Consider the following 15,429-nt stretch of genomic DNA (forward strand, 5'->3'; position numbering starts at 1 on the left):
ATCTGTTTCACTAAAATAGCCACAAAATGCTTCGTAAATTCCAAAGTAAAAAACGTTTTCTGTAACAGTTTTAGAGAGTACACCTCTGTACCATGTCCTGCAGGATTTGGCGCTGAAGTTGTGCGGCTTCTCTTCTAAGCACAGTGAGAAAAATACTAAATTTCAGCCAGTGCAATGTGGAGCACAGACTCTGGGGTCAGACTGACCTGGAATTGTGTTCTTACATCAGCAATCAGCCAGCAGTCATGTTGGTTTCCTGACTGAGTGGAGATGATAATGAACTTCTTGGAGAATAAATTATGAGACAGTGTTGCAGAATATTTCTTTGCTGTGCAAAGCTGTGCTGCATTTGTTTATGTTTCTGCGTATTGCTTAACTATGTAAAGAAGTGTTTCATTTGTTTAATTATGCCAAGATATGTTACTGTTTTACCTTACCTCCCTAAGGCACCTGATTGGTGAGTAGTGAGGGAGGCATTCTAGTTGGGACTTCCAGGCAGGGAGAGTAAGTAGGAAGAGGAGTTTAGGATGGGGTGGGGGGGAGAAGGACACGACAGGGAGATGCCAGGGACCAGTCAGACAAACAAGGCGGAACCAGGAAAGTAGGACATACAGAATGTAAGAAAGGTAAAAAGTCCCAAGTCCAAATGTAGATAAATAGAAACAAATTAAATTAAAAGAACTAGCAGGACAGGCCTAAGCTAAGGCTGAGCATTCATAACTAATAAGAAATCTCTGTGTCTTTGTGTGGGAGTTGGTTAGTGGTCCAAAGGAAATTCCAACTACAGGTCCAGTACAGAGGTCTGCCCTTGAAAATAGGTGGATTTTAAACTCAAGGTCAGCCTGAACCACCAAGGCAGCTCTAACTCAAAAACAAAGAATAGTACACTTTATAAACCTTTTGTTTTTGTTTTTAATATTATTAAAATGAACTAATATTTTAAGAACTGTATTTTATACTTTTTTGATGATAAATTTTTAAGTGAAATTCATATAAATTAGCTGTTTTAAACTGAACAGCTCACTAGCATCTATTGTATTCTCTAGGTCACATCTAGTGTGTTATAAGCACTACCTCTATTTACTGTCTTAAGTTTCTTGGAATATCTACCTAGGGGTTGAATCACTAAGTCATAGTCTGTACTTAAAATTTTGAGAAATGTAAAAAATGTTTTTTATTGTAATGCACTTGCAGTCTTAGCAGGAATGTAGTGAGTGTTCTGTCTGGTTTCTCTGCTTCCTCAGGAATACTTTAGTAGCAGCTGACCCAGTGAGTCCCAAGTGGGACTTGATTGTACTTTTGCTCTGGTTTTCCCCGTGACTGTTCCAAGCATCTCTTTATGTGCATCTCCATTTGTGTATCGTCTTTATTGATTAAATGTTATTCTCCTGTGTGTATGAGCTTCAGATTTCTCCTGTATTCTTGTTCTACCCTATCTCACAAATGTTGACACTTTATTTCATTTGTAGTCACTTTGAATGTATTTTTTAAAATTCTTTTGACATTTTGTTTTCTGTTCTGTGTTTTTTTTTTGTTTTCTGGTCTCTTGGACACTGTTGTGTGTCTCTTTTCTGCATTCTTGTGAATTTTTTTATAATTACCTTTTATCCTGGAGTATTTTGAGTACAGTATTTTTGTATAACTTCTTTCAGAGTTACCTCTTTCATTATATAAACATCATCTTTCCCTTTATGTTTCTCTTTATTGATGTCATTTTGCAAAGTCACAGGAAGTGTAGAAACCACTGCTCCATTTAGGCCTTTTTCTTCTCTGTTTATAACACTGTGTTAAGTGTTTGCTATGCATGAATTGTGAACTAAATTTCATACTTTAATTTTTGCTTTCCTTGCTTAAGTACAGTTTCAAAAACTGAAAAGGAGGGGAGTTCATTATTATCCATTTGGGAATACTATCCATATTTTTACTCACCAATTTTTTACTTTGTATTTAAAATTTTTGAATTCATATATGAGTGGTATATTTACATCATTTCCAGCCTTCCTTTTCCTCTCTTCCCCTCCAACTCCTGTGTTCATCCACTCCCTATCAAATTCATAACCTCTTTAATTATTATTTTACACACACACACACACACACACACACACACACACAAAACCTTTGGAATCTGTAATCCATTTAATGTTGCTCATATGTGTGTTTAGGACTGACAGCATGGAATTAGATAATTTATCTAGGGCTTATTACTAGAGAAAACTGATTCTGGTGTCTCAGTGTGGTAGAGACTGCTTGTTCATTTCCTGACCTCCCAGACCCAAAATAATCACACAAAAACTGTATTAATTACACTACTTGGCCAATAGCTGAAAGCATATTTCTAACTAGTTCTTACATCTTATATTTACCCATTTCTATTATTTTATATTTTACCATGAGGCTTATGGTTTACCAGTAAGGATCCTGTGGACGGGCATTTCTCCTTTGGCAGCTACATGGTGTCTCTCTGACTCCACCTACTTTCTCGCTACATTGGTTCAGATTTTCCACCTGGCTTTACTCTGTTACGCCATTGACCAGAAGCAGCTTCTTTAATGACCAATGGCAATAAAACATAATAACAGCCTACAGAGGGGAATCCCACATCATCTTAGCAGCCATAAATTCCCATATATACCTTCATCTTGGGGTAGGACCTGGTGAAATTTCCCCATACCCAGTGGTATGTCAATTGATGCTGTCATTCCGCAGGACTTGATTAAGTGACCGTAATTCTTTAGATAGATACATCTTCCCTGTCATATTTGGAAGGCACTATCTCACAGTAGACGCCCTGGTCCTCTGACTTGGAATCTTTCTGCTGTTCTGTGTTGTTCCCTTAGGTGTAGGGATTGTTGGAAATGTATCATTGGCATTAGTGTTTTTTTTTTTTCTGTAGTGTGGATTTCTATGGTTGTGGATTTCTTTAGTGTGGATTTCTCTAGTGTGGATTTCTCTAGTGTGGATTTCTGTAATGTGGATTTCTGTAGTGTTCTCCGTCTGCTGCAAAAAGAAGTGACTTCAGCTCAGTGGTTGTCTGTGTTTACAGTGTCAGACATGAATTCCCTCCTACTAAAGCTTGCTTTTTTCAATTTGATGGCTGTTGGTTACCCTCAAGATGTAAGTGCTGCTATTGCACCTTTGGCGACTTCATCCATGCTGGTTATTGTGGTCCATAGCTTTAGATCTGGGTAACTCTATTTGATTTCTTTTTCCCCTTGGCTGCCCGCATAGCACTTCAGGTACTATAAGAGCTAGTCCTCAGAGAAGAGTCTTCCAAATTACTTCCAGCTCCATTTCTCCAAGTTCTATGTCCAAAGTGTGTGGTGTCTTCAGCAAATAAAGTCTTGCCTTCAGTTTTGGGAGGCAGCCAAGGGCAAAGAAGATCACCCGCATTGGTTTGGGAGTCTTTGGGAATCCCCTAACCAGCAACTCAAAGGGAGGCTTTCCATGCCTGATGCTTTTTTTTTTTAAGTTTTAAAATTTTTATTTTTATGTGTATGGGCATTTTGCCTGTGTATATGTCTGGTCAGCACATATGTGCAGTGCTCACTGAAGCCAGAAAAAGGTATGGAATCCCCTGGAACTAGAACTCTAGAGAATTCTTAGCTGCCATGTGCATGCTGGAAACTGAGCCCCGATTCTCTGGAAGATCAGGAGGTGTCACCCGCTGAGTCATCTCTCCAGCCCGGTGCTAAGGGTTTTTATGTAGTCTATGGATTACAGTTCTTGCTTAGCCGTTTATAGTCTCAAAAACTCAAGGGAGAAAGAAAGTCCATTGGATTTATGGATATTTTTATTCCCTTCTTTTTTGTTGTTTCTGTTATTTATTTTTCAATTCAAATTCTTTTTCAGTTGCATCAGTCTGTCTGTCTGTCTTTGTCTGTCTTATTTTTGCCCACTGTTGTGTGTTGACACAGGCATGTGTGTGTCAGAGGACAGCTTACAGGAGTTACTTCTCTTCTTCTGTATGAGTCATGGAAATAGTTCTCTGGTCTTCAGGCTTGGCAGTGGGTACCTTTGTCTGAGTCTCCTCACTTGCTCTTAGTTTAGAGAACTTTTTGTTGTTGTTGTTTATAAGACAAAATTTAATGAAAATTGGTCAGTGAGTATATATGATCCATGGTGCTAGTCGTATCAAACTGTCACAGAAATGTAAAAGAGAAGAGATGAAGAAAATGTTACATATTGTCATCATCTGATTCATCTTCTTCCTTCAAAGACTCCTTGGCATACTTCTCTGCTTCCTCCCTTATATCTTTTGGAACAATTTCATGTCTTCCTTTCGTCAATTCACCAACCAATTAAAGCCCATCTTTTAAGTTTGTTTTATCAGCTATGGTTTTAAACATTTTTTTCCTTGCATATCTATAAGAGTTATCTTCCTCTTCATGCTTGAAAACCATGCTATCCAGATGTAGCGTTTCTAGCTTTGGTTCTCATTACTCTGTGCTGCCTACTCTGTGGTCTGTAGTGGGAAATGTATGGTTGATAGTTCCCACAGCTTTTTTAGGAATGGCTTCAGCTTCTCACGTTGCTTTGGTTTTTTTCTTGTTTTTTTTTTTTTGGTTGTTGATTTTAATTATCATGTGTCTTGACCTAGATGGATATCTTTGGGTTTTATCTTACTTGGGGTTCTAAAGGTCTCTGTCTCCTCCCTGATGTTAGTTTTAGCCATGGCTGGTTGAATTCTGCTTTAGCTGTCTGCTTTCTCGTTTATTTCTTAGACTGTTACAGCACTGTCAGATTACAGCCCAGGCTCCGCTGATTCCCTCGTCCCTGTGCTTCAACTTCTGTTTCTCACTTTTCATACTGCTGCCGAGCACACTCAACGCAATTTCTACTTCAGCTACTGTACTTTAGCTCTAATGTTTCCATTTGTTTAAGTTTTTATTGTTCATTTTATGTTTGTGGATGTTTTGCCTGCATGTGTGTCTGTGTACTGTATGTGTGTCTGTGCACTGTATTGTGTCTTTATACTGTATGTGTGTATACTGTGTGTGTGTTTATGTACTGTATCTGTGTCTGTACTGTATGTATGTATGTCTGTACTGTATGTGTGTCTGTATACTATATATCTGTGTACTGTATGTATGTCTATTACTGTATGTGTGTCTGTGTACTGTGTGTGTCTGTACTGTGTGTGTGTCTGTGTACTGTGTGTATGTCTGTGTACTGTGTGTGTCTGTGTAGTGTATGTATGTCTGTGTAGTGTTTGTATGTCTGTGTACTGTATGTGTGTCTGTGTACTGTGTGTGTGTCTGTGTACTGTGTGTGTCTGTGTACTGTATGTGTGTCTGTGTACTGTATGTATGTCTGTACTGTGTCTGTATACTGTATATATGTTTGTATACTGTATTGTGTCTGTATACTGTATGTGTGTCTATATATTGTATATGTGTCTGTGTACTGTTTATATGCCTGTGTACTATATGTGGGCCTGTATATTGTATGTGTGTCTGTGTACTGTATGTGTGTCTGTGTACTGTATGTGTGTCTGGTAGCTATGAAGGCAGAAGGCAGTGGAAAGGGTATTTCTATGGACATCGTGACTGGATACGAATCAAAAATAAAGTGATACTGCTACCACGCCTGGTTGTTGGCAAATTTTAATAAACTAGAATAAAACCAAATTCTAAGTAGATTTCAAAAAGACTTTATAAAATAATTAATTTTCTAGTTACATTTTTAATCTGTGAAATTAAGTATTTTTTTCTGCATTCTTTTTTAACTTTTTCTGTTGTTGTAACCAAATACCTGAACTTAGTGTCCTCCATGACAGAAAGCCTTAGTTTGTGAGGGGACACAGCCCATGACAGAAAGCCTTGCTGTGTGAGGGGACACAGTTTATGACAGAAAGCCTTAGTTTGTGAGGGGACACAGTCCATGACAGAAAGCCTTACTGTGTGAAGGGAACACAGTCTATGACAGAAAGCGTTGCTGTGTGAAGGGGACACAATCCACCATAGCAGCCAGATAGCAGGATACAGTTCACATTGGCATCTTCGCTCAGGAAGCAGAGAGGGGACAGAAAGTGGGACCTGGCTGTAGAAACCCTAGGGATCCACTCATTTCTTTCTGCCAGGTTCCACATCCTGAACCTTCTAAAGCCTTCCAGAACAGTGCCACTGGCTGTCCAAACACATGAGCCTATGGGGGACGTTTCACAGTCCAACCACAACACATGTAGTCTGTTGTGTGTGTGAGGATTACTTGAGAACACGTAGTGACATTGAACTGTGGGTACCATTCTGTGCTACACTTTTAACTGTTTATTCTTTTGGTCTTGTTTTGCATCATTTTTTGAGTTTTGGTCTTTGTAGACAGGGTTTCTCTGTAGCTTTGAAGCCTGTCCTGGAACTCACTCTGTACACCAGACTGGCCTTGAACTCACAGAGATCCACCTGCCTCTGCTTCTCCAGTTCTGGGATTATAAGCATGTGCCACCACCACCTGGCTTTGTTTTGCATCTTCTTATCATGAAGAAGTAGTTCTGAAGTTTTGATTTTTTTTTAACAACCATTGTTTTCTACAGAGGTTTCTGACCCACCTGGTCCCGCAGCTGTTCAGTCCCAAAGAAATACATAGAGGCTTACATTAATTATAAACTGGTTGGCCTGGCAGCTCAGGCTTCTTATTAACTCTTGCATCTTAAATTAGTCCATAATTCTTGTCTGTTTAGCCATATGGCTTGATACCTTTATCAGTGAGGCATTCTCACCTTGCTTCTTCTGTGGCTGGGTGACAACTGAGCCTTTCTGCTTCCCAGAATTCTCCTGTTCTCATTGCCCCACCTGTACTTCTGCCTGGCCACCCTGTCTACACTTCCTGCCTGACTACTGGCCAATCAGCTTTTTTTTATTAAAATAACACAAGTGAAATCTTTACAGGGTACAAGGCCATTGTCCCACAGTAATTCTTACTCAGTTAGTGGGAAGGAAAAATGTGTTCTGAACTGAAGATGTTGTAACATAGCTAGATTATCCTCTTGAATGCTTGATCTGTCTGTTTTTCTTTTCCATATGCCTTGGTTCTTTGTTTTCATTGTCTGTTTTCTTCTATGGTTTTCTCTCACCTAATAAAGCAAGGTGTTCATAATTGTGCTATGTTATCAAGAACTTCGTTTATTTAGAATGGCTATGAAAAGTATATAGACATTCATTGGGATATACAGGCTTTGTTGTGCTTTTTTTTTAATTTGTAAGTTTTCTTATAGTAAGGTATTAAAAAAAAGGTAAAGAACTTAGTTCGGCTCTCCTTTTCCTTACAGAAAGGGCAATTGCAAGACATGAAGTCCGGGAAATTGAGCAGCGACATACAATGGATGGCCCTCGGCAAGATGCAGCTTTCGATGAAGAAGATGATATAGTCATAATTTATAACAGAGTTCCCAAGACTGCGAGCACCTCCTTTACCAACATCGCCTATGACTTGTGTGCGAAGAACAGATACCATGTTCTCCACATCAACACTACCAAAAACAACCCAGTAATGTCATTGCAAGATCAGGTAATTATCACGTAGGGAACACGAAAATGCTTTCCAGTGTCCCCTCCAATCTGGTGTTGCGGGGGACGAAGTGACTTAAAGGGAGATGAGCCCTGTTGTCAGTGAATTGTAAGCAATTTTTGTGGGGACGGGACAACCAACTTCTTTCCGAATTTATAATCTTCCAAATACTTGACACATTTTCTTCCATATAATCTGTAGTCAAGTATTTGTGAAATAAGCAGACTGATAAACGGCTAGAAGTTTTGGGCACAGTTTTGATATTCTTCCATATGGAATCCCTTGGTTGGTGGTGGTTTTGAGACAAGGTTTCTCTATGTAGTCCTGGCTGTGCTCGAGCTCACAGAGATCCACAGGCCTCTGCCTCCCGAGGGCTCCATTACAGGTGTGCACCACCATGCCCAATGCTTGTTTTTTTTTTTTTAATTTGATAAGATGCCTGCAGCAAAAGTTACTTTATTGTCTCAATTTACAATGAGGAAGTATTGGCTCGATACTTGTATGCAGTTCTTTATTAGCTTTCTGAATCTCGTCTTTGGTAACTCATGTACATATGAGCCACAAATTAGCCTCCTGGAGAACAGGTTGTGGCTGGTGTCTTTATCAAAGTCTTGTCTTTTGATAGTCAGGAGTTCTGGATGATCAGGTGGATAGGTACCTTCATAAAGTGGTATTTTAAAATACAGAAGATTGTTAAATAAGTCTAGTTTATTCATCTCTTTCAAAAGTAGCCTACACTTTTTCACACATGTGCAGTGATGCCTATAATTATAAATTTCTCATTGTAAATATTGAAGGTGATGGGTATTTGGCCATCATAAAAAGAAACTAAAATCCTAGGTAATCCCAGATACTATTGAGTAGCTTCAATAGCCAGTATCCATTACAGTCTTTCTGCAGCTAGGGCTTCAGCTGTTCAGAAGCAGCGGAATTTGTTTTGTTATGGAGTTGAGCATTTTCCCACTGGTAAGTGCATCTGTAGCCCTTATACTAAACAGGGAGGAAATAAAACAGATAAGGGTTTTGAAGCCTTGTGATTGATACATATCATCATCTACCCATCTACTTTTTGGTTGTCTGTAAGATAATTTATTTTTCATAGAACCAAAAATATGTGTCTGTTAGCTAAAACAAATTACTTCCTGTAAATGAAAGGAATCACAAGCTTTTCTACACTGTTGGTTATTTTAAAAAGCTCACAGTACTGTATATCTCAAGGGACAGCATACTAAATGTTATTTTTGCATTCTGTGCAATGGGTTTGCATTGTTGTATTGCATATCTTTTCTTGATTTAAAAGGAGCATGTCAGAATAATGTCAAATTTCCTCAGCAGTATTTTTTTATGATTCACTCGTTTGTTCAATTTTTACTTATTTTGTGTCCAACCTTACAAAGTTTTCTGGCAGCTACCAGGCATCTGGCAGTGACATGCGTGCTTTTTTTCCGTCATGAAATGTAAGTGTGGAGACGCTCGGCACACATGACATTTATCAGCACCATGGCTACATTTTCCAGTTGCATTTGGATGGGATCCAGCCTCTGCTTTCCTTGCAGCCTTGGTATTTATATGTAAGGAGGGCGCAGAACAGCAGAAGTGCTGGCCCAAAGCAGTCAGCGTATATAACGAACAGCACTCAGAGGTTGGTTTGGGTTTTGTTTGTGTTCTTTGTAGAACACTTTAGGGAAGTGGTCTTAAGCATTAAATGACATATCCCAAATGTCAGCCAGTAACTCAAAACCTGGTCCTAATTAGGAGTGGCTTATACAGACGTGTCCTTTGATACAGCATGTGTAATGTTTTCTGATCGCTTGTGTAGAAGCCATTTTCTAAAAACAAACCATGTTGGGGCTCCTTTTTCTTAGCATGGCATGTTTAGAGTGCTTCCCTTACAACCCAAGGAGCTTCATCTGAACACAAACTTAAGACTTTGTTACTCTGCAGTCGGCTTTCAAGTATCCCATCTTCTATACTGTTGCTCTATTTTAATGTCATATCATAATATTCAGCAAATTAAGGAGAAATTAAAGGTGGTTTTAGCCCTTTCTGAGCAAATAGCTTCAAATCGATGTCTGGCTTTAGTGAGTGTGCTGTTGTCCAGAACCTCCATTTAAAGCCCAATTGACTCATAAAAAAACTGGGGCTGTGATAGGAGACCCTGGTCCTTTTTGGATGTTCATGTATCGAAATGGAGCTCTTCCAACCCAATCCAGCTCATCCCACCCAGCCCAGCACTGCACATCATGTATGTATATACTAGGCACCATGTAAATTCCTTACATGCTTAATTACTTTTCTCTTAGTTTAGAAGCAAAACACTAAGCATGTTTAGTCTGATACAGAGCTGTTCAGTGAGATGACAGCAATGGCCTCCTAGCCATCCTGGAAAGTTACCAGCTTTGCTCTCAAGTGTGTCATATACCTTACTGAACATATGATATATATGAAGATTGTACCACATTCTTCAGGAGAAATACCAGTGAAATAAAAAACCAGGAAATAAATACCATGAAATAAAAAACCTTGAAAGCATGTCTTTCAATGATATTTGTATAATTGACTTGAGAGCCTAAGACACAGAATCAGAAGTTGAGGATAATGGAAACATCAGTGATGATAATCTCATCAAAAGGCTTTTCGTAACTGAAGAAAGCAGACATTCGTCTTAGAACATCCTGGGAAACAACCTTCCCTCTCTTTGCTAAAGTTTCAATGTTGTGACAACCAACAGGACAAGGTGCTGGGTAGAGGCGCAAACTACAGGAGACTAAGGTGTGGAAAGCACAGACATGAGATCTGTAGTTGGACATTTGATTTAAAACAGTAAGATCATAAGCAATACACTGGTATTTAAGAATGAAGTGTGGATGTGTGCTGTTCTCAGGCACTTGAGAACAATGAGGATGTCAACACATAGAGACACCATACTGGAAGTTGCAATATATTAACAGTTAAGGATCTAGGTAAGCAGTTTGGATGTTGGCTCCATACCGTTTTGCCTTTTCCATAGTGTAGAGTTTGTTGCTTTGGATGGCTTCAAATATGCAGGGATGTTCTACCTTTGCCTCCTGTCTGAAATGAAGCAGTTGGAACAGTGAAAGAAAAAAGGTTTTTAAAGAGGAGATTAATAGAATAGAAAGCACAAGAAACTAAGTGATTAAAATGAAGTGACCTTTGTTAGAGTTTTGTTAACTCCAGTTTCAAGGGATCCAAGTTCCTCTTCTTGCCTCTGTGGGCACCAGGCATTCATGTATACAGACACACATGCAGCCAAAACACTCATACACATAAAAAATAATTTTTTTTAAGAGAAAGAATTGCTGAGAGACACAGCTCTTCTAGGTAAGAACAGTAGTGTGATTGGCAGCATCTAGTCTCTTCTCATATGCCTAGTTGATTATATGTGAGCCCTCTTGGTTTAAACATTTAAAGTATTTAAAGTAGGGCTAGAGCCCTATAGGACAACACATTTAAATATTTCTGTTGTATGTGCATTTGTGTTTTGTTAACTTACTCTCAAGCTTGTTTGTGCTCATTTTCATTAGAACCTAGATAATTTGCTGTGTGCTGCAGCTAACTTCTCTGAGCGACATGGCAGCTAAGCATTCGGAACCTTTTATATGTAAGCTGATCATTGGTTAAAGTGCAGGTTCCTACTCTGAAGGACTAAATGGAGCTTGATGTTCTGAATTTTTAAAAAGCTTCCACTTGATGCTACAATTTGAGGATAGTGATTTAGAACACAGTTCAATGGCATACAAAGACATATTGAGATCATTCCAGAAAATTTTATTTATCTTTAAATTCAAGTTCTTATTTTCCCTACAGCATCCAAATTTATCCACTAGACACTAGCCTTTTGGCTCATTGACTGTACTAGGCCTTTCTCACTTCAAGACCTCTGTTCTTACCTTGTAGAATAAATTTCTCCTTCAGTTGTCTTCATGTTTTCCTTTTAGCGTTTCAAACAAACGGCAGGTCTTGAACCTTGACTAGCCATCCTGTGCTATATTAAATGCTCCTTCCAAAGTATTGGAACCACATCACTCCTGGTACTAATCGGTTTATAAAATTAGGTTACATATTGGTTTATTTCTTTTTGTTTTCCTCTACTGTAGTGTAAGTCCTTTGAGGGCAGAAATCTTGCTTGTCCACTGTTTGCCTCATGCCTTGTGCCTCAAATGGGTGACCAAGACATTGAGGATAGTTGAGACATTGTTATTGATGAATGCAAACAAATGAGCCAGCCTAGATTTTGGTGGTAGTCCTTAGCTGCCCACAGCACCATGGTTCCAGCTATAAGCACAGTAAATCCTCTGATGGAAGGCTGATCTTTATTTCTTGGGTGATTTAGGAGTCTTGAGTGGCTCAGATCTGAACTTCAGACTCTGTGCCCTGTGTTGCTTCTGAGCTTACGTCTTATCTATCCTCTCATTAGTTTTCCTGAGTATAGAAAACCTTCTCTCTGGTTTAGCCTTAAACAGTATGCCTATGGCTAGACAAGAAATGTTTATTTAAAGTAAATTTATCAGTAGGAATTGGTGAATAGTAATTACTCAAGTTAATAGTAGTCTTCTTCTCAATAGATAGTAATTACAAAGTTGGAAGCAGGCCAGGGCATTCAGGGATACCCCACTCCTTCAGATAGAAGGAGCTCTTTTGTGATTGCAGCGATCAGGACATGAAGTCAAGCCTATCGCGAACGTAGGCCTAGATACTGTTCATGCGAAGGTGCTTTCCTAGCTCTTTCCTTTAGAATTGGTTCAGGCCTGATTCAACAAGCAAATAAATCATGTACCACCACCTACACTACTTGTGTTTTCCCTAAAGGTGTCTTGTGATTACTCGCTAGCCTGGCTCTGCTTGAGTTATAAAACTCGGCAGAAGTCATAGTTTAGAATCTGCTCCAGGCTAGCCATAAAAACATTATTTTCATGTACTGTATCTAACAACCCTTTCCGAACCATCCTTTTTGATAGCATGCTTCAGCGTGTGAGAACTCTTATTTGTATTCTCTCTGCTCCCTGTGCCAGTGTCCAGTGTTTTCAGCCTCCTAAACGCCATTTGATGCTGTTGGGTTTTATTGCCCTGCGCCTGGTATAAAAGGAAGAATCTGTAAAATGCACTGGGTGACTCAGCGAGGCCCTGTGGGCAGCATGCGCTGGTGTGATCCACTAGAAGAAAACAAATGGGGAGAACCAGCGTGTGGTGCAGGAGTGAGAGGGCGGAAAATGATAGGTGGGGAGCAGAGACCAGGTGGTAGGAGGGAAAGTGGAAATGGAAACGGGGAAACATTTGGAAACTAGAGGTTAAATATTAAAATGGCTAAAAGGAAAAGCAGCTCGACAGATACTTTCAAAGGGAAGCCATCCAAACTGCTCTTTTCTAATGGCTTACTCACAGCATCTCCATGAGACAGCCTTGAGGAGGGTGTTGAAAGTGACCTGTGTAAAGGGCACTCCCCGGTGCTCCAGCTGTGGTAGAGGAGAGAGTGGGAAGCACCACTTAGCCCTGGTCCTAGTTAGGGTGTCTGTTGCTGTAAAGAGATCCATGGCTGCGGCATTTCTTATAAAGAAAGCTTTTAATGGGGGGCTGGTTTAGAGTTTCAGAGGTTCGGTCCATCACCATCATAGTTGGGAGGATGGTGGTGAGCAGGCAGACATGGTGCTGGAGAACTCTACATCTTGATCCAAAAGCAGCAGGAAGTGAACTGTCTCACCGCTCATGGTCTGGGGACCTATGAGACCTCACAGCCTGCCTCTACAGTGACACACTTCCTCCAGCGAGACCACACCTACTCCAATAAAGCCACACCTCCCATTAGTGCTCCTCCCTTTGGGGGCCATTTTCTTCCAAACCACATTCTTTTCCCGGGCTCCAAAGGCTTGTAGCCATATCATAATGCAAAAATGCATTCAGTCCAACTTCCAAAGTCCCCATCGTCTATAACGTTCTCATACTATTTAACAGTTTGTATGTTCTTATAAAGTCAAAATCAAAAAGCAAACCACGTACTTCCAATATATAATGATATAGAATATATATTACCATTCCAAAATGTAGGGGAGAGAGTATAGTGAGAAAATACTGGACCAAAGCAAGACCAAAAACCAGCTGGGCACACTTCAAACTCTGCATCTCCATGTCTGACGTCAAAGTGTTCTTCAGATTTCCAACCCTTTTCAGCTCTGTTGACTGCAACACCCTTCATTTTCTTGGACTGGTTCCTCTCCCTGTTAGCAGCTCTCCTTAGTAAGTATCCCACAGCTCTGGCGTTTTCAGCGTCTTGGGTTCTTCAAGGCAATCCAGGCTTCAATAGCTTCTCTGGGCTCCTATTTAGGAAAAGTCCTGACACATGCCTGGCTTTAGTACTTTTCCATAGATGCAAAGGCAAATTCCATAGCCCTTTTCTTCTATCCTTAACGTCAGAACCACGTGGCCAAAGATACCAAGTTCTGCTGATTGCTGGGGCTGGAACATGACTCCTTGTTCAGTTGCATCTACACTAGCTTTCTGTTTTCCATGGTTGCCTTCCCTGCCTAGACTTGGCTATTCTGGACCTTGCTCTGTAGCCCTGGCTGTCCTGAACTCGGAGATCTGCCTGCCTCTGCCTTCTGAGTGCAGAAGACTTTTATTTGTTCTGGAAGTTAAGACATGCAGCACTACACCTGGTTCTCAAACCTTTTCTTAAATTCATTTTTTACATGTTGGAAACTTAGCTGGGTGGGATCTTGCCCTGAGGTCACTACTCCCTTTATTACATTTTTAAATCGCTTTATCTCCTTGAGCAGAGAATTTAGTTCCATTTGACTTCCTGATGCTCCTTTTCTCCCTGGATTTTATATTTCATATTTTACCTTTCTCAGCTTGTTCCTTTTCATTATAAGTCTTCATTTGAGTCACCACTGATAGCCAAGTTTCCTCTGCCAACAGAATTAATCCAAATCTCTTCACCTTAGCCCCAGTCAGACTTCTGACAAGGGCAAAAGGCAGCCACTTTCTTCACCAAAATATCACAAAAACAGTCTTTAGGCAACATACTGAAATTCTTCTCATTTGAAACCTCTTGAGCCAGCCCTCCCCCCTTCCCGGTTCAAGATAATGTGGTTTTTGGTGTTCCTTAAAAGTGAAGACTGCAGGATTCCCTTGTTCTTTTCTACCTCTAAAACTCTGATTCACTAATAATTCAGGATTGGATATAGCATAACATTCATGCCTTTTCACTGCCCCTGCCTCTAACAGACTGGAAGTACTTTAATCTAAACTGTGTGTGAAATGCTTGCTCGTAGTGGACTTAAGCCCTCACTGGAGAGGTAGGGGTTACAGACAGTGAGTACAAAGAACTCAGACACTGCTTCTGCCCCCCTCTTTGTTTTATATACTGTAGTAGCTGGTGTGATTACCAAAACACCTGCTGGATTTCAGTGTATTGTTTGTAACAGTATGAGGATAGCCTTGCTCTAGGGTTTTTGTAACCCTCAGGCCTTCCTTGCTAGCACCACAAAACAAACCTCACATTAACAAAGTTAAGAGCTAACTTTGTTGCTAAACCCATCCCTTCTGAAAGGCTGTTCTTCCCTGCAGTCGGGGATGAGCAACAGCACCTCCTGAAGGTTTATTAGAAATCCAGAATTCCAGACACTGCTTCAGAACTGCTGCATCGGAATCTATCTCCACAGCAATTCTGAGTGGTTTGATTTGCATTTTCAAGTTTGAGAAAACTAGCAGCCATCTGACCCAACCTCCTGAGATTCCCCATGTTAAAGAACACGGGTGGGACTTGTCATTTATCCTCAGAATGCCTCAGGTTAATATTGACCATGATAGGAATGTCTGGGGGTAAGAGAGGACGCCTGGAGTGTACATCTGACTCCAATTTCTGTGAGTCTCTTATCACGTTCTACTCCATATTTGTGTGCTCTGGTT

General features: G+C 40.1%; 1 protein-coding gene across 2 annotated transcripts in view; it reads left to right on the forward strand.

The window, feature by feature from the left end:
- The window catches only part of Hs2st1 (heparan sulfate 2-O-sulfotransferase 1), a 133,787-nt gene that overhangs the window by 93,686 nt on the left and 24,672 nt on the right, over positions 1-15,429 (forward strand). For both annotated transcript variants that reach the window (XM_087897483.1, XM_087897484.1), the window contains exon 2: positions 7,265-7,503. In XM_087897483.1, coding sequence (XP_087753609.1) covers positions 7,265-7,503 — 239 coding nt within the window. The remainder of the gene's footprint in view (positions 1-7,264; positions 7,504-15,429) is intronic.

The sequence above is a fragment of the Myodes glareolus genome, chromosome 17 (assembly GCF_982192425.1).
Source record: "Myodes glareolus chromosome 17, mMyoGla1.1, whole genome shotgun sequence".
NCBI lineage: Eukaryota > Metazoa > Chordata > Mammalia > Rodentia > Cricetidae > Myodes > Myodes glareolus.